This window comes from Idiotropiscis lumnitzeri, chromosome 8 (assembly GCF_059441095.1).
Source record: "Idiotropiscis lumnitzeri isolate Australia: NSW breed Sydney's pygmy pipehorse chromosome 8, RoL_Ilum_1.0, whole genome shotgun sequence".
NCBI lineage: Eukaryota > Metazoa > Chordata > Actinopteri > Syngnathiformes > Syngnathidae > Idiotropiscis > Idiotropiscis lumnitzeri.
The window spans coordinates 18,337,304-18,365,223 of NC_142398.1; the positions used below are offsets into that span (position 1 = coordinate 18,337,304).

The 27,920-nt window shown below is 44.9% G+C and overlaps 1 protein-coding gene across 2 annotated transcripts; it reads left to right on the forward strand.

Annotated features, from left to right (window-relative positions):
• Positions 1–271: 271 nt before the first annotated feature.
• adgrl1b (adhesion G protein-coupled receptor L1b) lies at positions 272–27,903 on the forward strand. Of its 2 annotated transcripts, XM_088301871.1 has the most exons (26): positions 272–1,082; positions 9,787–9,906; positions 12,011–12,224; positions 12,607–12,716; positions 13,729–13,743; positions 15,520–15,727; positions 16,132–16,396; positions 16,471–16,810; positions 16,888–17,181; positions 17,845–17,948; positions 18,069–18,254; positions 18,362–18,400; positions 19,179–19,359; positions 19,451–19,573; positions 19,694–19,911; positions 19,998–20,171; positions 20,962–21,174; positions 21,270–21,490; positions 21,742–21,808; positions 21,910–21,998; positions 22,988–23,156; positions 23,241–23,390; positions 23,481–23,577; positions 23,644–23,754; positions 24,668–24,688; positions 24,991–27,903. In XM_088301871.1, the coding sequence occupies exons 2-26, from the start codon at positions 9,837–9,839 to the stop codon at positions 26,949–26,951; spliced, it is 5,640 nt and encodes a 1,879-aa protein (XP_088157997.1). In that variant the 5' UTR covers positions 272–1,082; positions 9,787–9,836; the 3' UTR covers positions 26,952–27,903. The 2 variants fall into 2 exon arrangements, with proteins under 2 accessions (XP_088157997.1, XP_088157998.1); XM_088301872.1 differs by lacking the exon at positions 13,729–13,743.
• The last annotated feature ends 17 nt before the right edge of the window (positions 27,904–27,920 follow it).

Below are 27,920 nucleotides of genomic sequence, written 5' to 3' on the forward strand. Positions count from 1 at the left end.
CACACTGCACTAGAAGACATATAGTAAACAAAATTCACAGAAGAAGAAATACATGTTTTATGACCTCTGAAAACCCAACAACTGTGTACATAAAACAGATTCTGCTTTCCATGAGGATGTTTTGTCTTAACAGCTCGTTGCTTAGCCAAACAGACCTTAAAAAACAGTCGAACATCCACTCACGATGTACTGCACAGTCAGACACGCGCACGCACACGCACACCCACAAACGGGCAGGCAGGCAGGCAGGCAGGCGTTGCGCGCTCCCGAGCACAGAGCGCGCAACAAGCGGACCAGCGGATGACGCGAGAGCGCGCACTCGGAGAACAGAGGACGGACGCAAGGCGATGCCAGGAGCGGGAAACCATAGCCCGTGACGATCCAGCTGTTTAAGCGTGTGCGTGTTTCAGTAAATCAGTAGCTTTTTAATTGGATAAAATCGGCGCATTTTGTTTTTTAAAAAAGGTACCATACGGCATCCGCCCTTGCCGATGCGACTGAGCACAATTCGTCGAGAGGATGCATTTTCACATCGACGCTATTCGGCGCTAAGTGCAAGGATGTGTTTGAACAATGTCGGAAGAAGATGCGCAGTCATGACAACAACAACAACGAGGTTCCGTGAGGTGTAGATAACGACAAAGGTCCACACGGGGTCTGCGGCTCACGTTTATCTTTGGTCGTGTATTTTCTTTCCGCAAAAGCGATCGGAGCTAAATACAACAAGGCCGACAGCCCGTGGCGTCCGTGGCCATGAACGCCGTGGGAATGAGGGTACTAACGTGACGCACAGTGCAGCCGGGACGTCATCGAGTGGACGGAGGTCCAGCAGAGAGCCCTCATCACTGGAGGAGGCTTAGGGAGGAATCGGAGGAGGAGGCGGAGGGGCGCCCAGTTGTGGTTGGACCCCTAATGACTGCTTCTCTGTTTGCTGTATCACCCGCCATCACCTGCCTCGAGACGATTGCATTGCTTTTCATGTAACGGGCAGTGGAGTGGAGGCAGGAGAGAAACGGAACTATGGAGACGCAGTGAGCGAGGAGGAGGCGAAGGAGGAGGAGAAGGAGGAGGAGGATTTGACGGTAAGATATGGACATAAGATGGATGCACCCCGCCCCTCTCCCTGTCCCTCTCTCTCTCTCTCTCTCTCTCTCTCTCCATCTCTTTTTTTTTCTCGGAATGTACACATGCACATATACAGCGATCGATGCAATGGCATGACAGTTGAGGTTTGTCTGCTCCTTCACTTAAAAAATACATCGTTGCGCTTTCAGTTCTTGTCACAATAGTGTAGCACTCTCAAAGGTATACTTTGCATTTTATCCCCTTGACCGTCTTGGATAGACTGAGAATTTATTATGCAGGCTCCCTTACTGCCCGAGAAGCATTAATCATAGCAGACTTAACACCACAATATAAATTTTTTATTTTGTTTTAAAGTTCATTATGTAGGTAGGTCAGTGCAATCATTTTGGCGTCGCCATAGACATGATGTAACCTAGGCAACGCCGGGAGCATATACCCTTAAAAATCCAAAACTGATGTCTACGATAGTGTGCAGGGATGCACTCTACTGTACCCCCATTTGTGACCCCTTTTTCAGCCATTTGATGAGAGTGACGTGATGCCATTAAGCTCCATGGGTCAGTCGTGTGCAAGAGTGTGGTAAGCTGTGAAATATTCATATGCACGTGATAAGCGTCCTCAGGGTTTTGTCGGCGAGAGAGGTCTCAGAGTTTCCCACCAAAGGGGTATATTGCGAGAACGATCCAAATGCAGCTTCTCGGGATCGTCTGGCGTCCTCGTTGCACGTGCACAGTTCGATCTGCGAGGACCCGGTTTGGCCACTTCACTGTAAATTTGAACACACGAGAAAAATGATTAGCATCGAGTGAGAGACTGAATGAGAGCTCATGTCAGAGGTGTGGGTCAGCAGAGGAGGCTGGGCAAGCCTGCGTGTCAGTGGATGGAGGGAGGCAGATGAGTAAAGGATGGAGGAGAGCGACAAGAGGGAGAGATGCTCAGCGGCTGACAGGACGTCTGCTCTTATGCCAGCCTGAATTTTAGCTGCATGTGTAACCTTCACTGTGTTTGTGCGAAGATAATCAAGTACAGCATCATATATTTACCGGGTAGCCACAACATCATGACCGCTTGCACAATCTAATTAGATTCATTACAAGCGCTGTATCAAATAGTCTGTCTTTGCGTAGATAATCAAGCTGCGTTTTGATGGCCGTTCTCAAGGAGGTATTCATTTGAGAATGTTTCTATCGGTGTGATTAGTCATTTCCCCCAAATTGATTAGACTGGTTATATGAACTCTCGCATCACCATTTAGCAAGTGTGTGTGTACTACATGATTCATGTGGAAGAGAAAACAAAATGTAATCAGGTGTGCTTTCAAGCACAGGTAATTTATATCAAGACCCGAGGGGCAAAAGAAAGAGAAATGATTAGTTCAAATCCACGCTCACATGAAACCCCAATTGGGATGGATTTCGTTTTTTGCTTTAGTTGATTGAACCAATGTCGGTGTACATTTCCCCCGGAAGACTCATCATAGTGCTTTCTTGTCGCTAAATGAACACCAAAAGGTCCTGCTCACATCATGTGAGTGCTTAAAACAACATGCTTTTAATAAAATATGAGGACATGTGTAGTAGTGGTCGTAGCTAGTTAATGGTGAATGCTGGCAACTAGTGATGGCTAAATGAAGCTTCAAATCTGCTTCGTGAACCAGTTGTAGTATTTTTGGACTCTTGAAGATGGCACTCTCTGTTCAACAATGAGCTGAAAGCACACTGACTTGCCATTTTTTTTTAAACCCTTTATTTAAACCAACAGTGCCATCTAGAGGACGCAAAAATACAACAACAGGTTCATGAAGCAAATTTGAAGCGTCATTTTCCCGTCACTACCTACGATCATCAAACCGGCGAAGAGGGTAATGATGCCTTTTCTCATCATGTGTTCTTCGTGCGTAGTCAGACTCGTCAATGTGCAGTCTGACCTTCAAGGTGACGAATGTCTGACAAGAGTGCAACGTTTGCGTATCTCCTCCCATTTTGCCACCACTTAGACAATCGCGGGTAGCGCCTCTTTGATCGCGAACACGTCAAACAAATGTCCAAGCGAATGCTCTTGTGAACGTGTGAAATCAAATGATCTCAAAGGGAGACGTAAATCATTCAAAGTGTGACCGTTCTTGCTCCTACAGTTAAAAATAACACCGGCGGGCTTGTAATGATGTTTATGAATGGCGGTGTTAATTAGGATTGCCGAGAACATGATTTATGGCTTGATGAATAGAGATGAGTTGACTCCAGGGCAAAAGCGCAGGTCTTGTGTCCGTCACCCTCTTGAAACGAAAAGCATCATGAAGGATCTTTTATTTAATGACGGAAAGGAAGTATATGGCATTTGAACATATTCCTTCTGTATTTTTGTCCGGGAAATTGAGGTTAGCTACAGATTGTATACTTTCATATGCTATGGTTGGTTCTATTTTAGTAGTGGTCGTTTTCAAGACACCTCCATTTGATAGGAGGCTCTTTCTTTCATTTTCTTCCTCGGTGTACACGCTCCACCTTGATATTTTCTAGCTGCAGCCAATTCCACCTGCCTGCAAACGAGCTCGATGATGAACCTGCTCAGCTCAGCTCAGCTCAGCTCAGCTCAGCTCAGCTCTGTCATTCGTTGGTTTTGATAAACCATGTTGAAGTGACGAGTTCTTTTTCTTTTGCAATACCATTTTGCTGTCTTGTTCTGTTTTTTGTCCAAGATTTCAAACTGTGACATTTTGAGGTGCTTCACTACAACAAAATACAGTAAATGGATGCACAAACAAACTATTAGGGCTCATTTTGATGTGTCATGCGTTTCGTGGAAAATGAATATTTAACTAACTCAAGGATATTTGGCTTGCTTCCGTTTACTGTATACTTCATTTATGCTACTGTGCTTTATAAAAAAAAAAAGGATAAAATCAGGCGTAAAATTGTAAATGCTGGAGATACTGAGAAAGCGCAATGAGTCACTGGAACGCAGTGTGCTGTTATCTCAGAGGATTCATGCCCGGGGTAGGATTACAAGCTTGATGAATATGTGAAGAAGCTTATCAACATTTAATCAACTTTCTAGCTGCCTTGAGACGATATGGTATTCTTCAGGTGAAAGAAAATCTACCTCCGTTTTCTTTTCACAAATCATCGATCTGTTGGCAAATAAACTATAGTTTCATGACGGGTTTATCATTTCTGTAGTTTGATTCTATTTATTTAACCGGGTCGCACACGTAATGATAATTCTTACAATCGCAAATTCTTCAGCGTGTGGTCAACGCAAAGTTAAGATGAGCCACGGCTTTCGTGATGGCGACGTAAAACTGTTGGTCTCTCAATCAGGAAGGACTGAAATAGAGGAGCAACTTCTTGTGTTGTGCACCAGATACTGTTTGCGAACAGTTTGTTAAGTCGAACATCGCAGAAGTCACACAAGTTGGAGTTAAGGTGGAATCTCTTAATGTGCTAAGATGACTGATTTACTACTTTACAGTTACTTTCAAATTCGAAGCAACTTAAAAGTCAACCATCTTCAAGGAACTGGTCGACTCAGGAGGTTCCACTGAACTTAATAAGACAGCAATCGTAAGGAGTTAAATTAATTAAACACATCTGTTCACAACCAGGTCACGTTACAAATAAATTTTTTTAAATTTTATATATAAAAAATATATAAATAAAAAATAAAAATAAATAAAAAATTAAAAACTAAAAATTAAAATTTTAAAAATTAAAAATTAAAAATTAAAAATTAAAAATTAAAAAAAAAAATATATATATATATATTTTCTCTTATTTCCCCTCAAAGGCAAACGTTTAGTGCTCTAAAAGGATGGCGATCAATATTTCCTAAGGAAGTCTTGTTTAAGTTTGCATGCCGTGAGCAGGTGGTGTTTGATCAGTTTCTTAAAAAAAAATGTGTACAAAAGATGTTGTGATAGCTTATACCACTTCTGTTTGCCTTTCTGGCACAGTCCATAATGTGCAGGCTCGTAGCTATAGTCATAAAAAGCAGTCAACTTTGAAAATACATCTGCCAGCAATTTGCTCAAATTTTTTATGATTTATTTGTCTGTGTGTGCATTGGACTCGCCACTGCATCGAGCCACAAACGCCGAAGGTCTAATCAGTGGCCTGCATGACGTGCAATGTTGGTCCGTGTGCTTCCGACTTGGCCCTGAGCGTTGCCTTTGTTTCCTGCCCTCAACAAACAAATGATTGACATGTGGCGACACCTCAATTCCCTCGAGTCACGCATCGACCAGACAAACACACAGACTCTAAAGCCCCGTAAGTGGTCGGACTGCACCGTGCAGGCAGGCCTCAGCCCTGTGGGAGTTGTGGAGGTCAACTGTCTGAAAGTCCACTTCACTACATATCACACACAGGGTGCAGTGGAGTGATTTAAAATCCACTTCTAATCTCTAGATATTATGGATGACACATTTTATGCCACATTGGGTAGAGTTTTTGTCTGCTGTCAGACTTGTGATGTCTGCATCCCTCCCTCATCCTTTGACTCCCCTTCACACACTCACGCATTCACTTGTCCATTAGCGGCGCAGCGCCACACGCCTGTTTTGTCACTTGGTGCTTTATAGCAAATGAGCCTCAGGCTTTGCTGCACTCTGCAGCCAAATGAGGAGGCAGTTACTCTCTGTTGATTTTATGGTTGCTTTTATTATGGTGTGGATCTTTGTACCTGTGTGATTGACATCATTTTTTTTTTTTTTTTTTACTCATCTCCGGCAGTCTAACTTTATTGGCTTTGACAGCTTTTTTTCTTTTTTTTTTTCTTTTTTCTTTTACTACCTTTGCCAAGTTCCGCAAGCTGAAATGCGACCGTCGTCTGTCGGTTATCTTATCAAGGACTTTCTTTTGGTGGTTACAATGTACTTGCTTCAGGACAAAATGGATGGAGGTAGTTGCAATGGCGATGAAAAAAGTTGCGACGGGTGAGACTCGTTTTTAGCTCCGTCTGTTAGTTTATTAGCTCTGTTTTGCTGAGGAGGCATTGCACGATATACTTTTCAATCGAAACATGTCAGACGGACGTTGGTTCGGCCTTTGCAAAGGTCTGTGCTCCACCGAGTGCCATTTTCTTTAACTAATTATGATTGTTTTCTCGATCATGTAAGACCCTGAAAAGTGCACAGACCCTCTCAAAGGCTCAAACATTTAGGAGGTAAATCAATGAATGAACTTCTATGAATTAGGCTCTAAATAGATAATCGCTATAGCTCTCCTCTCCCACCTTCCGAAAACATGCTTCTTAGATTGATTGGCCATAGGTGTGAATTCCGATGGTTGTTTGTCTAAAAGTTCCCTGGCAATTGCCTGGCAACCATTCGTGATGGGAAAATGAAGCTTCAAATTTGCTTCATGAACCAGTTGTTGTATTTTTCAGTCCTCTAGATGGCACTGTTGGTTTAAATAAAGGGTTTAAAAAATTATTTCAGCCCAATGTTGAATAGAGAGTGCCAGCTACAGGAGACCAAAAATACTACAACTGGTTCATGAAGCACATTTGAAGCTTCATTTGCCCATCACTAGCGACCATTCCATTGTGTAAACAGCTGTCTCTCCCAAAGCCAGCCGTGATAAGCTTCAGCACACGTGTGAAGACAAGCTCGATACAAAATCGATGGATGGATAAATTTTTCTGGCAGGTATTGCGGTTTCGATGTGATTTACAACATATATGAATATAGCACATAAAATATACATTTAGGTATGACACAAATGTGGCATCCATGGTTAAAAATGGTTAAAAAAAAATTATAATAAAAAAAGTCTTCAGAAAAATAATTTAAAAAGAGTGATTCTGAGCTTTTTCTCTTTAGATTATTTTGGTAGAAAAAGTTAAAAGCTCCAACTTCATCAGAGGATTATCCTTATCCAAATTCTTGCAATTTCCAAAGAATACATCTTGATCGATTCACTTGATGCACACGTACTTATATTGCTGCTTTAAAGAACTGTGACTATGGAGAAAGTTTTTTTGGATTTGGTTATATTGCAACTACTCAGATGTTTTACACTCGTGTAAGCAGAATGCCACAGTGCGTTTGGCGTTTGGTCGTGATCACCTATGCACATGCATTCCTGTCTGTGTGTGATTATTTCACTCCAGGCCCACTCACACACACACACACACTTTCATTTAGATTGCTGCTCCTTCAAGTAGGCCGGCCGCTGGCCCAAGGCTGCATCCTGGTTGCAGGCAGGGAGCGCCGTGCTGTGAACAGGGGGACTGGGTGTGTGGCTTTGTCAAGGCCCATCAGTGTCCGTGCTCTACTTACTCTGCACCAACACTTAAAGATGTGCGTGTACATGTGTGTACATGTGCATGTGTGCGCGCAAGAGAGAGAGAGAGAGAGAGAGAGAGAAATGGGGAATGCAAGCAAAAGAACATGCTGCCATAAGGCTTTTTGGCTGAGATGAGACATTTATGTGCACTCGAATTCTTAGTGTGTGTCCAGTATGTGCGCGTGTGATAACACTGGAGAGGGTCTCATTCGAGGGAGTCTTTTTATGTACTGTTATTACTGTGTGGGGGTGAGTATATGTGTGTGTCACTTTGGTCCTGAGGCCTTTATTGCAGTTGTGTTGGTTCAGTGGACTTCAGTAGAAAGGCAAGTATCCCACTTTCGATTATTTTGGCTACGTATAATGTTTTCGTGTGGATACGTGCAACTACGTTAGCGCAAGATGTGGACTAAAAACATCAGTGGAATCTGTGTAATTTAAATTGCAAACATGGTGTGGATATCATTTTATCTAAGCATAGTTGAACTTGGAAATCGGATGTAATCTGCCTAATGTCCCCTCAAGGGTAGGAAATACTGCGTGTGTGTGTGTTAGGTCCACTCTCTTGCTGTAGTCTGTGCATGTTGGACGTTTGTTAAGGAATGACCTAAATCTGTCTCCCGTCATTATCAAACAAGAGGTTGCAGAGAAGCACAAGTCACAAGTGAGCACACACAGCATGAGTACAGTCGGAACCTATGCAGCCATGCCACACACACACACACACACACACATATATATTAAATGCTTTAATTTTTTTTGTCACATTGAAAATATGACCCTAAACCTTCCCCTGAACTCATATCAACCTAAAGGAGAACTAACCATAACCCCAAAATTTTTTTTTTAATGATTGTCAGAATCACACACACACACACACACACACACACCCCTATGCAGCGAGGGTTTGTTTCCCACTCAGTGATGGCGCCCATTAGTGATGGGAAAATGAAGCTTCAAATGTGCTTTATGAACCAGTTGTTGTATTTTTTGACTCTTCTAGATGGCACGGTTGGTTTAAATAAAGGGTTTAAAAAAATGGCAAGTCAGTGTGTTGAACAGAGAGCGCCATCTACAGGAGTAAAAAAATACTACAACTGGTTCATAAAGCACATTTGAAGCTTCATTTACCCATCACTAGTGTCCATGTGTGCCTTGCAATAGAAGTGCGCCTTTTACCAAAAAGTCAGTTGGGATAGGCTCGAGCCCCCCACCCCCCACCACGAGCCCATACAGGCTAAGCGGTGTTGATGATGCTGACATTTTGTCAGCTAAATATCTCCTATTACCCCATAATGACAGATATCATCACATTTTGAGCTGCAGTAAGCACTGGTCTACCACTGCCAACCAAAACAGCAATCAGAATGAGAATTCTTTTTAAAATAAACTTCTAGTGAATTTTTCTCCGTATTGAGAGACATCAGCAAAGTCTGATGTGGAGGATGCAAGGGTCGATCATTTCCAGCTACTATCGCAGTCCGAATGAAAAAAAAAAGATGTTTATTTGTGCCAATGCAACGTAGGCGATAATATTAATAACGATATACATCGCCCACCCGACCACCCCAAACACACACACACACACACGCACACATTAAGTATGTTATAGCAGCAGGCTGCATGACGCAGTTAAGCCTCAGTCTTCTTCCATTCAGGGTCTTGTTTTCCGTTCCGATTGAGCAGCCATCTTACTTGTTCCTCATGCTCTCGTGTGCATGCATCATGTGTGTTCTGTGCACTGTAAGAGTGCACTGCAGCGCATTGCACATTCACCTACATTCTGCTGTGTGGAGGCCGCCACTCCTATTTGGGGGGTGGGGGAGTTTGTCTCTGCTGCATCATTTATTTAGGATTACTGAAAAGTGGCCTAATGTGTGTGTGTGTGTGTGGGGGGGTGCGTGCGTGCGTGTGTTTGTAAGTGATTTCAACACGCTGCGCATGGATAGAAAGATTATGATTGTTTTGTGGGTCAGTGGCCAGTGTTGCTTCGGGGCTAACTGTGGACTTTCAACACACATTCACACATATTTACTCTTAAAAATGCAGACGTACACAAACCCAGCATGTCTCTTTGCTCTCTCTCTCTCTCTCTCTCGCGCACGCGCTCTCTCCCGCCATCGCTCCCTCCTTCCCCAGACTGCACTGGGCTGTCACCATGGTAACAGCAGATTGAGAGACTTTGCTGCTCGATTGCTCAATTGTTATCTCGGTTTCTCCCGCGCTCTCCTCTCTGTCTGTCTGTTATTCCTGCCTCCTCCCATCTGCTGCATTTCACACACGTGTCTCACTGTGTCATTCAACAGCAAGTGCAAAGATGCCAGCGCACACACGTCATTATTATGCACAGGAGGCGAGGGTGCAGCTCCTCACTCCGCATGGCTCACCTTTACCTCTGCTGCTTCCTCCCCAGGCTCTCCCAACGCGGCTGGTGGTGTGACAACCGAGTTCTTCTTTCCCGGCATGGCGGTGTCGTTGTGCTTCTTGGGCGTGTGCTTGCTCATTTTGGCTCATGTCACCCCCTCCAGCCAAGGTAAGCTTCCCTACCCCCCTCAAGCAAGTATTATGTCAAGTTGTTGACACCTGGGAAAACTGAAATGTTGAAGTGGAGCAAAAAATACCGATAGACCCAGCTTGCAGTATATGTCAGAGGTTGTAAATCATCACGCCGAGCCCCCCCCCCCTCACCAAACCAATGAAAAGCCGTCATTGCAAAGTTTTTGAAAGACAGTGACCTACATAAACACGAGACGTTGAACACATTTGAAGAGTGGCCAAAGGGAGTGTTTTAAAGCTGCCTGTAGCTGCTCCTTAATAAAGCATCAGTCATTCAGCACCATGGAGAGTTACGACACACCAGCAGCATACTGATCACTCCGCCGTCGTGTGCTCGCTTTAATCCTCGTTCGGTGACGACCTTTTCATGTGTACACGCTACTCTGCTTGATGTGAACAGCAGATTTAGGTAATGCTAATGGGATTTTCTCCAATAGCCCAGGTTTAGATGGGTTAATATGCCTCTTTGTATGGAATGAGGTCAGAAACTGACAATTTTACTGCTGGTGTTCATATTTTGTTTTCTGCATTATTAACGTTTTGAGCGAGTGTTTATAATTGTTTTTAAAATCCATCCAGTATATGTATTTTTCGAAATGATTTTGTGTTTGTTCAGAAAAGTATGCCGTAGGCTGACTTTGAGCACGCAACCTTGAATGCTGAATGGTAACTTGCCATGATGCAAGATGAAATCTAGCCAATTAGAAGTGCTTGGAGAATGCTGATGATTTGATTTTTATGCAAGAAGTGGGCCTTTCCACATTTGTCATTGGTCTTCGTGAATGGCAGGACTTTGTTGTTATGTGCCCTGCAATTTGCTAGGGACCAGTCATGGGTGTGCACTAGTGATGGGTAAATGAAGCTTCAAATGTGCTTCATGAACCAGTTGTAGTATTTTTGGACTCCTGTAGATGGCGCTCTCTGTTGATGGCGCTCTCTGTTCAACATTGAGCTGAAATCAGACTGACTTGCCATTTTTTAAATCCTTTATTTAAACCAACAGTGCCATCTAGAGGAGTCAAAAAATACAACAACTGGTTCATGAAACATCTTGAAGCTTCATTTTCCTATCACTAGTGTGCACCATTTCGAGACTGAGATTAGCAGGGATAAGGTCATTTTCCTTCACTGATTTCATTCATTTATAAAAGAAGAAACAACAAGATTATGACTATAAATGTTCTCACCCTAGAATGAATGACATCATGCAATAGGGCAGAAATTGAGTTTTACGGACCAATGTCATGCATGAACTCCGAGTCTAATTTCTGTTTCCACGCTGTCAAGCACGGCGTACTTGGTTATGCGCTTTGTACTGCCCTGATTTTGATGCAAATTAGGGATGTCGCCAGGATTGGCCATTCCATAATGGCGCACAACGGCATGACATCAATTCTACCGGCGCAAAGTTGAGCAAAATATCGAAATACAGAAAACTCCTCCCACAGGCACAGTAAGACATCTGCATTGGGAACAAAAATAGGGCCCAGTATCTCATTTATGCCAAATATGACATTTCAAATCTAAAATTTTTCCATGAAAAAACAAACAAACAAACATATTTGGGCAAAATATTGATGTTCTAAATTTCGAGTTATTTTTAATCATTATTTTTTTTTTTTCAAATATGCTCCAATTGGTCAGTTTTACACTACCAAATGTGAATCAATTTTTTTGGCTGTATTTTTATATATTTTTTTTTCTGTGTACTACACAAAGCTTAATACTAGTGCTGGGAAAATGAAGCTTCAAGATGTTTCATGAACCACTTGTTGTATTTCTGACTCCTCTAGATGGCACTGTTCGTTTAAATAAAGGGTTTCAGAAATGGCAAGTCCACGTGCGTTCAGCCCAATGTTGAACAGAGAGCGCCATCTACAGGAGTCCAAAAGTACTACAACTGGTTCATGATTCAGATTTGAAGCTTCATTTACCCATCACTACTTAATTCCCTATTCTGAAGTAGAACCATTTAAAAACGGAGTATCACTTTAAATCTTTAAAGATGTAAATGTGACAGGAACCACTTTTAAGTAACTGTATTTTCTTCTCTTCTGTTATATTACCAATCATCCATTCAGCCATGTCCCGGGCCGCCATGCCATTCGGACTGTTGCGCAGGGAACTGGCGTGTGAGGGTTACCCCATTGAACTGCGTTGCCCGGGAAGCGACGTGGTGATGGTGGAGACGGCCAACTATGGACGCACCGATGACAAGATTTGTGACGCAGAGCCTTTCCAGATGGAGAACACGCAGTGTTACCTTCCAGACGCACTGAAGATTATGGCTCAGAGGTGCGTACGTGTGTGTGTGTGTGTGCGTGCGTTTCATCACACTAGTTTCGTATCGTTCATAAAAGATGCAAATCACTTCGTCGGACAGATAAATCAATGGAAGCATCTGCTGTTTGCAGCACGCTCCTGACCAAACCTGTCTTCGTCGAAACATTACACCCAGCAAAAGCTTTTGTTGTGTGTTTGTGTGTGTGCAAGTGCAATAATCACTCCGGCTAAATCTGGCTGCGCCATTAGCTGTGTACTCAGCAGTGTTTTCCTCGAAGAACAAATCAATATTCGGGGTGAGGAGACAAACGGAGAGCCCTTTGCTTCCCCTTTGCTGTAAATTAATCACTTTCATTCTTTCTCTTCTCACGCCATCCATCACTGCGTCGTGCAGGTGTAACAACAGGACGCAGTGTGTGGTGGTGGCAGGGGTGGACGTTTTCCCAGACCCTTGTCCTGGAACATACAAATACCTGGAGATCCAGTACGAATGTGTCCCTTATAGTGAGTATGCATTTACAGATATATTTGTGTATATATATATATATATATATATATATATATATATATTAGTATGACTACCGTTTTATTAACATTTATTTGATGATGTATGGCACACAAAGATTCACCATATTGGCAAAAATATTGGAACATGCTCTAATGGAGCTAAAACAGACTTTTTGGACAAGATTTGTGTCATAATTCACATTTAAAAAAATTTTTTTTTTTTTAGTCTAGTCAACTGGAATTGTAAGAATAGCAATTTTCAAAATGTTTTAAGTCAGTAAGATGAAGAATGAATTTTCCGGAAGAACTGATGAGCCGCACCCAACCCCTGATTGAGAAGTTCACTAATACGTGTGTCAATACTTTTTGTTCATGTGGTGTGAAACTTTTTTTTGTTTTTTTGTTTTTGTCCAGACATGTTTCACAGATTTTTTTTTAACCTCTTGTATCCCTGAGATGCTTTCTCTCCTCAGAGAAGGTGTGCGCATGATTGAAATACAAACACAAAGTTGAAGGAACAAACTAGAGAACTGTATTTGCATACTGTATGTCTCCTGTGGGCGTGAGTGAGTGTGTGTGCGTGCGTGTGCGCGGGAGGGGGGCACGAGTGCGTGTGCATGTGTGTGTGTTTTCTTTTCCAGAGTCACACCAAGCCCAGGAGTTGCTCTCTTTTCTCCACAGGAGTTGGACTAAGGGATTGAGCGAAGGGGAGGTGGAGGAGGAGGTGGAGGAGGAGGAGGAGGAGGAGGAGGAGGAGGGTGGGGTGATGGAGAGAGAGGGGAAAAGTGGTGATGAAGGGATGTGGTGGGGCCAAGTGGGAAGCTGCTTTTGGCTATGAAAATGTTTGTGAGAATGGCACTCATAATCTGTGCAATTCTTTCTTTACTTTCTTTTTTCTTCTCTGTCTTTCTTTCTCGCTTGCATTCTTGCTTCTTTCATTTCTTCTTTTCTTTCTCCCTCTGATTTCTCTTTCTTTCTCTCCCTCTTTTTTTTCCCTATGCTTGAGTAGAAGTGGACCAAAAAGGTAAAGACAATACATTGTAGCATCTTGATCTCTTTACCCACCCACGCCCCCTATTTCTCTCTTCCTACTCTCCCTCTCTCTTACCATTTCTTTCTCTTCCTCCTACCCTAGGACGTTGTTTGTAGTCATGCTGGATGTTGCCCCCCTCCCTTTTCATTTTCTCTTCTGTTCTTTTTTCCCATCCCTCGTTGTATGGAAATCTGCGCTTTTATCCAATTTGATACAGGTTCTGCACACATACTCTATTCCTTTTCTCTCTTATTCTACTCTTTTTGTTCTTTCTGTCCTGGTTGATCTCATTGCACACATAAACAGCTCGACACCTTTCCTCTTTCCTTCTTTCTTTTTTGTTTGTTTTTTTTTCTTTCTTTTTTTTTTTTCTGCCTGTCTGTCTGTTTGGCTGTCTTTCTTTCTTTGATTCCTTCCTTCCTTTCTTTCTCTCTTGCTTTCTTCCTTCTTTCCTTCCTTCCCTCCTTCGGTCCTTCCTTCTTTCATTCCTACCTTCCTTCCTTCTTTCCTTCCTTTCTTTCGTTCTTTCTTTCCTTCCTCCCTTCCTTCTTTCCTTCTTTCACTCCGTCCGTCCTTCCTTTCTTCCTTCCTTCCTTCTTTCATTCCTACCTTCCTTTCTTTCTTTCCTTCCTTCCTTCTTTCCTTCCTTCCTTCTTTAATTCCTACCTTCTTTCCTTCCTTCGCCCCATCTGTCCTTCCTTCCTTTCTTTCCTTCTCTCTTTCTCTTTCTTACTTCCCTCCTTTCCCCCTTCAATCCTTCCTTCTTTTTTCTAGTCAATCCTTTATTCCTTTCTTCCTTCTATCCATCCTTCCTTCCACTCTTCCTTAATGCAGTCATTTCTATTTGTCTTCTTTCGTCAACTTCTTCCTTGTTTATTACCTTCCTTCCTTCCATCTGTCCTTCCTTCTTTCCATCACCTTTCCTTCCACTCTTCCTTAATTTTTTCCTTTGTACCTATCTTCTTTCCTCCCTTCTTTCCTTCTAACTTTGCTTCCTCCCTTCCATCCTCTTTATACTTATTTTCCCTTTTCTTCCCCCAGGCAGAGCCCCTTATTTATCTTCATAGGAAAAAATAAGACCAAATGTGCGTGATAGGTCTGGATGTGTGCTTATCAAGCACAGCTAATATATGTGTGCGTGTGGCGTGCGTGCGCGTGCGTTTGCGTGTGTGTATGCATGCCTTCTTGCATGCCAGCGTGAGACTGTACAGTAAACCTGTGTCCATATATTTATTTTTTTGACATGTGGGTGGACCAATCTTTGTGCTCGCTGTAAACTAACCTGCCCTCTCATTCACTTCAAGGCAAAATGTAGCCCCGCCCTCTGCGCCCCTGATTCTACCTCACACTGCACTAACCGACACACCCACGCACCTATAACGTACTCACACAACTTTCATTGCAGTGTCCCCTGTTATATTACTCATCGCACCAACATGCACACGCACACACGCGTACACAACACACACACACACATGCACACGCACACAGACATATCCTCACTTTTACGTCTCGTCTCTTGCTTGTCTTTTGACATCAGCACAGGTGTTTTAAAGTCCTCTGTGTCTCCTCTTCTTTGTCTTTCTTTAATCTCATTGCATCAACGGCATCTGGCTCAATCCAATTTTCATGCATTGATCCATTTCAAACACAATCTTTCCTCTTTCTCTCTCTCTCTCTCTCTCTTTCTCTCTTGCTCACCATCATCCATCCGTATCCTCTGTCCTCGCTCTCACATCCTTCTCTCTGACGACTCCCATCTCCCAGTTTTCGTCTGTCCCGGATCACTGCTCAGCATCCAGCCACCTTCGTCTCAGCTGGAGGCAGAACATCAGTCAGGGGCATGGTGTAAGGATCCTTTGCAGGCTGGTGACAGACTATACGTGATGCCATGGACACCGTACAGGACCGAAGTGCTTTATGAATATGCTTCCTGGGACGACTACCGGCAGAACCGCGTCACCACTACTTATAAGTGAGTGTGTGTGCGAAACATCTGCAGGTCGGGCATTTCAATTTGCTTTTCTTCCTCTTTGGTCTTTGACAAGTCTGATGTTGCTTACTCAGATGATCGTATGACAAACAGTCAATTTAAAGTCTGATTCCATTCATGTCGTCATTCCGTCTGTAGTCAAAATGCCATGTTTAGAGTCACCGACTGACAAGTTCATTCACATTGTAAAATGACGACAAGAAATTTAGTGCATCATACCCTCTTGGAATGAGCCGCACCTTATCCAATAGAATCGTAATCCCGGTGAACTGACCCGAATCGAATCGTTCCACTTCAAAATAAACCGACCTTGAATCGTACCGGTCCCCGTGTATTGAGATGCATATCAAATCGAAAAGCAATGTGCTTTTTCTCCCTTATCCTAGACTGCCAAGTCGTGTAGACGGCACCGGCTTTGTGGTATATGACGGCGCCGTGTTCTATAACAAGGAACGAACACGCAACCTGGTCAAGTACGACCTACGGACACGCATTAAGAGTGGCGAGGCAGTGGTGGTCAATGCCAACTACCATGACACATCACCTTACCGCTGGGGAGGAAAGTCAGACATCGATCTGGCAGTGGATGAGAACGGCCTGTGGGTGATCTACTCCACCGAAGCCAATAACGGACGCATTGTGGTCAGCCAGGTAACGCAGATGACTTGGCAACATTTGACAAGCGACAGCAGTTTCCGCTCACCGTCTCATCCGTGTTCATCTAGGTGAACCCGTACACCCTGCGCTTCGAGGGCACGTGGGCCACAGGTTTTGACAAACGTGGGGCGAGCAACGCCTTCATGGCCTGCGGTGTGCTCTATGCGGTGCGCTCAGTCTTCCAGGATGATGAGGGGCAGGCGGATGGCCGTGCGGGCAATGATATGGTGGTTTATGCCTACGACACCAGCCGCGGGCAGGAGCTACCCATTCAGATACCTTTTCCCAATCCCTACCAGTACATCTCTTCCATAGACTACAACCCGAGAGACAACCAGCTGTACGTGTGGAATAACTATTACGTTCTAAGATACCCACTTCAGTTCACGCCGCCACCGCCAACTAAAGGTCTGTTGATCTAGAACTTGGATTGTTGTAACGTTGAGGAATGTACAGACCTGACGTTAAGTTTTATTTCTCCACAGGTCCCCTTTCCTCTTTGATGACAACCGTCCGCTCTTACACAGCGACAGTTGCACTGACTCCTGTGCGGCCATCAGCCTCCCACCCGGTGGGCGTCATCAACCGAGGGCCCTTCGACCAGAGGCCAATAACAGCCATGGTCCCCCTCACGCCACGCCCACCTTTGCGTGTCCCCTTGGCCCCGGGGGGCCCTGGTCAAGTGGGTGGATGTGAAGGGAGAGTGGCCAGAGGGGTACAGTGGCCGCCCACTTTGAAAGGAGAGACGGTGGAGAGGCCTTGCCCCAAAGGCTCGCTGGGTAAGACAGACATGTGTATGCGTGCGTTTGTTTAATCATGTCAGCGTTTTCTTTCGTGTCTATCTTGTTTCCCTCTGAAATGTAGTCGCATGCCCTCTCTTTGAACTCGCTTCCATGTGACAGAGAAGAAAGAGTAGTTATACTTGTTACAGTCACGGTCCGTCAACTCTTCCTCTCGGTGTGCAGCTGTCTTCCTCGGTGTTGCTCTGCCCCAGAGGAAAAGAGGACATTTTGTCTGTTGCACATTGTGCCTCCTAATCCTATTTTATGGTTAGAATTATGAGCCGGGTAAAACTGGGGAATAATTTCCCATCATAAATGAAGTGACCTAGTTGCATCTAATTTGCAGACCTGTAAACCAATGTTGGGTAAACGAAGCTTCGAATCTGCTTCGTGAACCAGTTGTAGTATTTTTAGACTCCAGTAGATGGCACTCTGTGTTCAACATTGAGCTGACTTGACATTTTTTAAACCCTTTATTTAAACCAACAGTGCCATCTAGAGGACACAAATATATAATAACTGGTTCATGAGGCAAATTTGAAGCTTCATTTTCCCATCACTACTATAAAACAATAAAATGAAACAATATTTCTACCTGTGATGAACTTTAATTATTGGGTCAACCTTCTTGAAGTTCTGTACCTGTGTCCTGTTCTGCAGGTATCGCGTCCTATGAGTGCATGATGTCGCCAGTTAGCTGGAGCTCTAGAGGTCCTGACCTATCTAACTGTACCTCGCCCTGGGTCAGCCAGATTGCACAAAAGGTCGGTTACGTATGCACACACCTTGCGCGGATGGCCCGAATCCCGTTAAGATGCGACTTGACTTCCACTTTAAATGTGAAAAATTAAAGAGTGATTCTGAACTCTGCTCCGTTCCTCCAGATAAAAAGCGGAGAGAATGCAGCAAACATAGCTGGCGAGCTGGTCAACCTTACCCGCGGACGCATCTACGCTGGTGATGTCAGCATGTCTGTAAAATTAATCGAACAGTTACTGGACATTTTGGACTCCCAGCTTCAAGCCTTGAGACCAGCCAATAAAGAGTCTGCGGCACGCAATTACAATAAGGTGACTTGCTCCTCAAATTCATGCTGATTTGTACTTGACCTTTTACAGAAAGAGGAACCAAATGTCAGTGCTGATATTTGTAACACAAATGTTTTGTCTCTTTGTAGCTGCAGAAAAGGGAACGTACATGCAGGGCTTATGTGCAGGTGAGCAATACACGGATGGATAGACAATTGATGGATGTGAAATGGATGGATGATTATTGGATAGATGAACCGATGACTCGCTGATGGACAGATGGATGAGGAATGACGGAAAAAGGGATAATGGTTGGACAGACTGCAGGATGTAAGACGGACAGATGATGGATGTATGACAGGACTATAAATAGATGGACGGCTGACAGATGCAAGAAGGGATGATGACAGATGGAATGAGAATAGACAGACTGTTGGATAATACACAGGTGGACAAGGAAAATGGACGGATAATCCAAGATAATAATTGATGACATATTGATGGATAGACAGTTATTTCAGATGAATGGATGAACGATGGCCACAAAAATGGATTGGTAGGGGATCAGATGGAAGAATGATGGACACAAAGGTGCTCATGAACAGATTGACAAATGAATGGATGATGAAGAGCTTGGAGGATCGTTGTTGAGTGATTTATGAATGGATGAATGATGACCGATGCAAGATGAAAGAATGGACGGATGGATAAGTGTAAGATCGACAATGGATTGATGGATAAATGGGTGAGAAACAGATGTAGAAATGACTAATAGACTAAACAAAGGGATGGATTATTGAGTGGCGGATGCAAATGGCTGTTTAAATGGATTGAGTGACGATGGACGGATGGAATAAGGCAAGATGGAAGAATGGATGCATGGACGGAGAAACGGATTCATGGATAAAAGGGCAGAAGGAAGGATGAGCAGGCGAACAGAATGTAATGCACCTTTCTCCTTGTCAGGCTGTGGTTCAAACAGTCGATAACTTGTTGGGTCCTGAGGCTCTGGTGTCTTGGGCTGACATGAGCGGTCCTGACCAGTCCCGCTCTGCGTCACTCCTGTTGGATGCGGTAGAGAAAGGAGCGTTCTTATTGGCTAACAACCTCTATGAAGGTCGATTCAGTGACAGAGCACCAAACGTTGGTATGTTGTCGCTGTCTTTGCGAGTACTTAATAGAGCACCATTTTGAAAACAAGCTTTCTCATCCAGATTGTTCTGTATGTGTGTGCTTAGATCTGGAGGTGTACGTGCTAAACACAGAGGCGGACATACAGGACCTAACGTTCCCGCACTCCTACGACAGCGACAGCATCCTGCAGATCTCAGCAGTGGCCCTGCAACAGTATAGCAATAATGGTATGAACCGCGCTCGTCTCAAAGTTTAACCACATTGACAACTTTTAATGGATTTTGGAATTAATGGTGTGATAAGCTCGCAGATATGCCTCTAAATGACTTCTTCCCTTCATTGTTTAGGCCAAGTGAAGTTGGTCCTCTCTCTTTATAAGAACTTGGGCACCTTCTTGACCACCCAGAACTCCACCTTGCGGCTGGGACTTGGACTTGGACCGGGGTCAGAGGTCATGCGCAGGAGCCTGGTCGTCAACTCCCACGTCATCTCTGCTTCTGTGCACAGAGGCTCCAATAGAGTGTTCCTCTCTGAGCCCGTGGTGTTCACGCTGAGGCACCTGCAGGTCTGCTGGGGAATGCAATTTTGGCAAGAAAGATTCCAGATGATGTTTATCAACACTTGACCGTTGGTTTTGTGCCGTATCCCCAGCTGGACAACCACTTTGGTCCCAACTGCTCTTTCTGGAACGCCTCAGGGGTTTCTGGGACCGGCAGGTGGTCCACGCAGGGATGTCGCCTGTTACACACCAACAATACGCACACAACTTGCGCCTGCAACCACCTGTCGAGCTATGCTGTACTCATGACGTACCAACAACCTGCTGTAAGTAAATACTCTCAAGTCCATGAACTTACATTGACTGTGTTTGTTTTTCCAAAAGACAACATTGAAAGGTTGACGATAAAATTAGGCTCCTGTCTTCACACTTTTTTGAGTTGTGTACGTCCAACCTAGTAATGGGTAAATGAAGCTTCAAATGTGCTTCATGAACCAGTTGTAGTATTTTTGGACTCCTGTAGATGGCACTCTCTGTTCAAACATTGAGCTGAAAGCAGACTGACTTGCCATTTTTTTAAATCCTTTATTTAAACCAACAGTGCCATCTAGAGGACATAAAAATACAACAACTGGTTCATGAAACATCTTGAAGCTTCATTTTCCCATCACTTGTCCAACCTCTTTGTTCAGCTCTAATGAAAGCTCATATGACACGTATTATTTTTGCATCAGTATTTGCACATTTTAGTAAACGAAAAGCAAACCAAAATAGTCGTAAAATAATCATCAGTCATTTCTGGAAGGCTTGAATGCCATTCTCCAGATTAATTATGACAACGCTGCTGCGTCTCAAATTCCCAGATCGGGTTCACTTCCAAAATTAGAAAGGCTGATAAAATGTTATTCCTACTAGTCTTCAGCCATCAAATCTCATTTTTGCACTAATTTGCCAGATAAAGACATTTATTAATTAATCATTCAATTATCTTGAGTTGAAGCTGTGAGTGCGATATTTCTGGAGGCTGCTGTCGGCTCCCGTGAAACACAATTCAAGCGTTCTAGGTGATGTTTTGACTTCTCTAACATGCTCTCGTTTTCTTTTTGGTCTTCACAGTCCGGTGTGGGAGTAGAAGAGCTTCTGGTGTATATCGTCTCCTGGGTGGGCATCTCTGTTGCTCTGGTGTGTTTGGCCACCTGTCTTACTACCCTGTGCTGCCAGGCGGCACCCTGGCACACTGACCACAGCACCATCCACTGCAACCTGTGGGCCAACCTGCTCATAACTGAGCTGCTCTTCCTTGTCGAGTCCAATAAGACACAATATACCGTGAGTTTTTATTTTCCCTAAGACATGAGGGGTGCTTGTAAAAAAAAGAATGCTCTCTCTTATGCTTTTTTTTTTTTTTGCACTTATATTTATAGGTTGTGTGCTCCATCATTGCCGGCCTGCTGCACTTCTCATTGCTCTCGGTGTTCTGCTGGTTGTGTCTGGAAGCAGTGGAACTGTACATTTTGCAACGTGAGGTGTTTGAAGGTCGTAACTCCCGGCGGAAGTATTTGTACCTGAGTGGCTACTCCGTACCCGGGCTGGTGGTGGCCGTGTCGGCAGCCATTGACTTCAGAGGATACGGCTCAAAAACTTCGTAAGTTCACCACGATACAATTGTGCAGTGTGTGTGTGTATGAGAGAGAGAGAGAGAGAGAGAGAGAGAGAAAGAGAGAAGAGAGAGAGAGAGAGAGAGAGAGAGAGAAGAGAGAGAGAGAGAGAGAGGAGAGGGGAGAGGGGAGAGGGGGAGAGAGAGAGAGAGAGAGAGAGAGAGAGGAGAGAGAGAGAGAGAGAGAGAGAGAGACGGATGATGTTATTCCTAATACGTCTGCCTGTCTTTATGCACAGCTGCTGGCTGCGAACTGACAATTACTTCATTTGGAGTTTCCTTGGACCGGTAGCTGTTATTATCACTGTAAGATTTTTGTTCTGACCTTGTTGAAAGTTAACCATTCATGTGGTCTAGAAATGTATGTGTGAATGTAGAGCGTTGACAGTTTGTGTTATTGTCTACAGCTTAACCTTGTAATCGTAGTGATGACCTTACATAAGATGCACAGCACTGCTGCCCTGAAGCCAGACTCCAGTCGCCATGACAACCTGAGGTTTGTAATTGTCTTTGGTTCTGTGGGTAAAATGTCATGTTTGCCAAAATAGTGCTTGTAGTATCCACAGATTTGTGCAAATTTGGCGTCAAAATTAGCCCTAATTCTGAAAAATAATTTCGTAAAAACTGGAGCAGAACCAAATTGTGAAGTTCACCTTGCGATGTTTGCTGTAGAAATGTCGGATGCAGCAGTTTTAACGACAGCCTACCAACTTGGTGAATTCAAAATCATAAATGGTTAAGTAGCGTGGTAGTGGGTAAGAGTCAACGATGCGCCAACTCAGAATCAGAATGCCCTTAATTATTATTATTTATATTATAAGCGTAGTGGAGCTCTCAGGGAGGTAGGCTAAGGCAAAGCTAATTAAAGATTTAAAAACAACAGTCAAGAGGCAAGCAGCAGCATTTTGGACCAACTGGAAACGCTTGATGGAGGATTGGCTGACTTCAAAGCCGCGATGTGCCGAAGGCATGAACTACTGTTCCAAAGTACAGTTGAGAAAGGACATACTTTACCTTATCCAGCCCTATAAGATAAAAAAAAATGGATTCGACACCATCACTGATTTGCCGGTGCAATTTAAAATCACTCTCCGGAATAAGACTCAAGTTCGAGACTGTTGGCTTTAAATAAGGAGCCTGGAGCACATTTTTTTTTTTGATTGGACAGATATTAATAATGTCCATGAAGTTAAGAATGTATTGACTCGTTCCAACGAGAGCAGTACTTAATTACAGCAGCCCATCAGGACCGCTCCTACTGGAACTGCGGTGTTGCAGTCTGTTGCTTCGTTAATGATCTAGCCTTTTGCCTTAAGCTGTGCTTGATGTTGTCATGAGGAACGAAAGCTCGATTGCCATCCAGCGCTTACACATGCAGTCAAACCACTTTATGACAAGCTTGTGCTGGCCTTCTTTTTTTTGGGGGGGGGGTTTAAGAAAATGCCGATTTCCTCACGATATTCATGTGTGGTCTTGTGTGTCCAGGGCGTGGGCGGTGGGCTCGTTGACGCTGCTCTTCCTACAATGTGTCAACTGGTCGTCCGGCCTGATGTTCTTATCTGCGCCCTCTCTCCTCCTTGCTTACCTCTTCGCCTCCCTTAATACAGCGCAGGGCTTCCTCATCACCATCCTGCACTGCACCCTCACCAGGAAGGTCAGCCTCAGAGCTGAGCATCGCTGTCTTGCCCATCTTGCCGGTCATGTGATCATACACCGCCGATGGTTTGTGCGCTTTCAGGGTCAGAAAGACTACGGCCGGTGTCTCCGTCTCTCCCAGTGCTGCGCCACCTCGTCGTCCAGCTCTCCGGACTCGGTCAAGGGTGCTGCACTGCGCTCCAACAGCCGCTACAGCAGCAGCCAGGGGCGGAGAGCCACAGCGAACCGACAGGTGCTCACTCCAACTCTCACAATTCCTCCATGACTCGTGAACTTTTTTTCTTGACACGAGCCTGATTTGACTGTCTGCCAAATGTTCCAGAGTCGTATTAGGAGGATGTGGAACGACACGGTGCGAAGACAGACTGAGTCGTCATTCATCGCCGCTGATGTTAACAGCACCCCAACTCTTAACAGAGGTGAGCATCTGCTACTTCTTCGCTGTTCCACAGCGCAACATGTTTTCATGTCTTTCCTGCACATAGCTGCATTGGGGAATCATTTCCTGACCAATCCAGTGCTGCAGACTCACCCCGGAGCCTCTCCGTATGACACCATGTTGGCACAGGGATACAATCAACCCTTCACCTCCTCAGGTAGACCGAATCACAACCTCCGTGGCCTTTCTTCTGGACAATGACTTACTTGACCACAATTAGAAGTCTGCAGGCGTGATTGTGTTTATTTGTCCAGTCATTAAGTAAGAGTAGAAGGCAGTACTGCGCAAGAGCCGTCACTAGTTTGCGGTTTTAATGACCTTTTACCGCCGCAATCGTTTGTGCATCGTTAAACAACTAATAGTACGGACACAACATGATACAAGCAATATCAATGACGTTAATTAGATTTCCATTAATTTTAGAGTTCAAAGTCAGCTTCCTTCAATTTTACATTGTTGTGAAATGTACTGCTTAGTTATTTTTTAATTAAATTGAGAGCAGAGATTACACGGTACAAGGCTTGAAATAACATTTTTTATTTGAGGAGCAGTTTTGCCTAATCAATCACTTCATTTGAGGAGCAAATTTCTCATTTTGAGGAGGTGAGTATCCGGGACCTTCAAGGCTTTTATCAAGGAATAAAAATGTCAGTTTGACGTATGACGTAGTAAATACGTTCTTGATGTTGATTGGCTGTCGTCGTCGCTGATGGACGGACTCGGCGGTAGTGATGGGTAAATGAAGTTTCAAATCTGCACCTTCCCTTGAGAGAATGTTTTTTTATGTACATCCTGCAAGGAATTTATTTTATTTTATGTTTTTTATGTTTATCGCGGTGGCGAATTAGCGGTTAGCAGATGTGATTTTTGGTTTTAATCTTGGCTCATGCCTTCTAATGCAGAATTTACAGTCTAGGGTGTACCACTGACGACCAGCGTAATGGAAAAAAAATACATGGATGGAAAAAGTGTTTGTTACTTTTTGTAATTGTTGCATACTTTTTGTTTTTACATTTGTGGTGGAATGTTTTTGACTCTTTTCCTCTCTGTCTCTCTCTTACGTGGACCAGTTGGAACCTTCCAAAATAAGAGTATGAGCTCTTCTTTGTTGTGCTCACCCGAATCATTTAGCACTGTGGTTGTCTTCATAGACCACCATTTCATATTTGCACACATTAATCATACAGAATTGGTCAGAATGACGTGAAGGATTTTTCTCTTTAACAACCACATTGAATTTTAGTCGTAACCTAAAAAAGAAAAAAAAAACTCAATCTGTGGGAAGCTCTACTTATTTGCTCATACATCTACTCATGCAACTCCTTTCACAACCCTTTTTTTTGTTATCCTCTTTTTCCTTTTATAACTGCTCTTTTTTCATTTCCATCTGTAGAAGTTGGTGTGTCGCAGAGTCAAGAGTCCTGTGGGTTGGACAGCGTGTGTCTCAACGGAGGCTACACTCCCAATACCTTCACGCTCCATGGACTTGGGGCCATGCCTGGATCCCGAGCTGGAGTGGTTGGCAGCACTGACCTTCTGGAAGAGGGCGGCGTCGGGATGGGAGGCGATGACATCTCCCCTGCCCTGCTGACCCCGCACGGCGCTGCAGATCTAGGCACCGCTGCCGGAATACGTCGCAACCTGTCTGACGCGGCTGCACTGGAGAAGATGATCATCTCTGAGCTGGTGCAGAGCAACCTGAGGCCTTCGGGCGACATGCCGGTCCCTCCCGAGCGCTACGGAAGTCTGGCTAGGCCTCATCATCTGGACAGGGCGGCCCTCGCTCACACTGCCACGCTGACTCGACACGCGCAGCAACCCCAGGAGGGCTGGGCGGCCACCATGCAGCCCACCACTCGACACAACGCGCAAGAGGGTTGGCCACATTTGAGGCATCACTTACAAGGTGCTGAGACACATCCCACATCACACGAACAAGATCGTGTCACACCACCACGCTCGCAAGATGGCTGGTCACACGCACGCACACCAGCCGATGCCGAGTCCCATGACTTGCTTAAAGATGGCGAGAGGCTGCAGCTGCAAGGCACGCTGGGTCGTCGCGGGCTCCAGGAAAGGCAACAAGCACGACCCCCAGATGTTCAAGCTCGGCCATACTCCACCCTCAGCCGCACCCCTGGCACCATGTCCCGCCACCGCGGCACAGCCGAGTCCGGTGGAGGGACGGACAAAGAGAGGGAGCGAGACCGGGATCGTTATCGTGACAGACCCTTGCCGCCGCCGCCTCCCCCTCCCCCACAGGAATCGGAGCCCTTGTACAAAGCTCTGGAGGAGCCGCTTCTGACCAAACAGAGGGAGGCCGGTGTAGACACTTGGCGAGGAGGGCAGGACCGGGAGAAGGATGAGACTTTTCTCCTAAAAAGAGATGGACTGATGGATGAGTGGAGGGGAGGTAACAGAGCAAGGGACGAGTCTTTCAGCTCCCATAAGAGAAACGGAGACATGGCTGAGTGGAGAGGTGGAATAGAGCGAGGACGGGAGGAACCGCATCTCCTGGAGAAAAGAGACGGAAGGATGGAGGCATGGCGAGGAGCAGCAGAGACGGACCGGGAAGAAACGTTCATCACTCAGCGAAAAGATTTTGGGATTGATGGTTGGAGAGCTGGGATGGAGAGAGAGAAGGACAGAGATGGGTGGAGAGTGGGATTTGAACGAGAGAATGAAAAGCAGAAAGACAGAGCACTCGATGTGTGGCGTGGTGGGGTCGACGTGGACAGAGAGGAATCTTTCTTGTTTGATAGTAACGACGGCGGTCTCGACGGGAGAAAACGAGGAAAAGATAGAGGTTCTCTCAGGTACCATGGAGACCGAGAGGATTCTGATGGCTTTACTCTCCCTTTGACCCCTGATCTTGACCTTGACCCCGACACCTCACCTATCTACGCCCAAGATTCAAACCCATCGCCGCTCTACCCCGGAGACAGTCGATCGCCGCCTCTCGGTCTCTTCCCACGAAGCTCACCACCAACTAACATCTTTGCTCCCCGCGACGGTAATTCTCCACCTAACAATCTCTACTCCCGCCACTCACCCCAAGTGTACAGCCGCAGTAGTTCGCCTCCTCGCTTCTACAGCCGCACGTCTCCCCCGACACTTTCCTACCCTGACAGCAGTCCCGAAGGTCCCGAAGAGCTCAGCCCCACCAGCCCGCCCCAGCCGCCGGCCCTAGAGCTGCCCTACAGCCTCGGGAGACCCCCTCTCGGCCCTCGGCCCAATCACCTGCAGACCTTTTATCAGCCGCCGCCACCGATGACTAACGGAGAGGCTATGTACACATCTGAGCCGTCTTCAGAAGGAGACGACGGTCAGATGCAGCGGGTGACGAGCCTGTGACTAGGGCGGTGGTGATCGGGGCATAGAAACCAGGGAGGTGGAGAAAAGCACAACCAACAGTGTTCAACTATCAGTTTCCGATGACGACGATAATGAATCCCAATTGGCGATTGAAGGTCATGTCAGAGATGGCTCCTCCCTGCTTCTATCTCCCGATCACCACGAGACTTCCCCCCCTTGCCCCGTCTCATTTTTTTTATTTTTCTAGAAGTGTGACTCATTGGTCGTAACTCTTCCTCTGCTCTCCTGCCCCGAACCCTTGCTGTGTCTTCCTGCTTCATCAGTGCTTTAATTCTTACTGGCCCATTATCTGACTTTCTGTTGGTCAATCGGCTGGGTTTCGCCCCTCCTCGTAGCAAGAGCAAAGTGTTGTGATGGATCAAAGCACTTGTGTGTTGCCAAAAAAAATATATATATCCTTTGAAAGAACACATGCATGACTTTCTAGTGGCTCTTAACTGCCATGCGTTCTGTAAGAAGGAAGTGTTCCAAGTTCAAGTGAACGAATGTGCGTGTCGCTTGATGAGCATGCGTGTGTGCAAGGGGTGTACGTATGCGTGCGTGTGTGTGTGTGTGTGAATGAAAGCGAGTGTGTGTATATATATACAAATCTTTTATGATTATGATTTATGATTAATGTATCACAGATTAATGTATCACAGAGGAGCATTTTAGCAACGTCGATGGAGGTGGGGCCTTACACGCGTGCCCTCCTTCTGATTTTCAACTTGTTCCATCACATCAAGACCAAAACCTGTCCTCTAATTGCCAACTGTTGGCAATGGAACAGTTTTCAGCGGAGTTGTCATAGCAACAGAACTATAATGTCCGGAAGGGATCATGTGAAACCTCAGAACTTTTTCTGCAACCCCTGATATCTTTGTACATATTACCCTCAAGTGTTCTAATTGTCTTGTATTGCTATTGGAGTTCGAGTAAACGTGAAATTAACCTTTCTTGTCCTGTCTT

Coding starts and splice junctions, on each gene's coding strand:
- adgrl1b (XM_088301871.1), top strand. CDS start 9,837: ATGGCGGTGTCGTTGTGCTTCTTGGGCGTGTGCTTGCTCATTTTGGCT. Junction 23,755..24,667: donor TCAACCCTTCACCTCCTCAG/GTAGACCGAATC, acceptor TACGTGGACCAG/TTGGAACCTTCCAAAATAAG. Junction 24,689..24,990: donor TGGAACCTTCCAAAATAAGA/GTATGAGCTCTT, acceptor TTCCATCTGTAG/AAGTTGGTGTGTCGCAGAGT.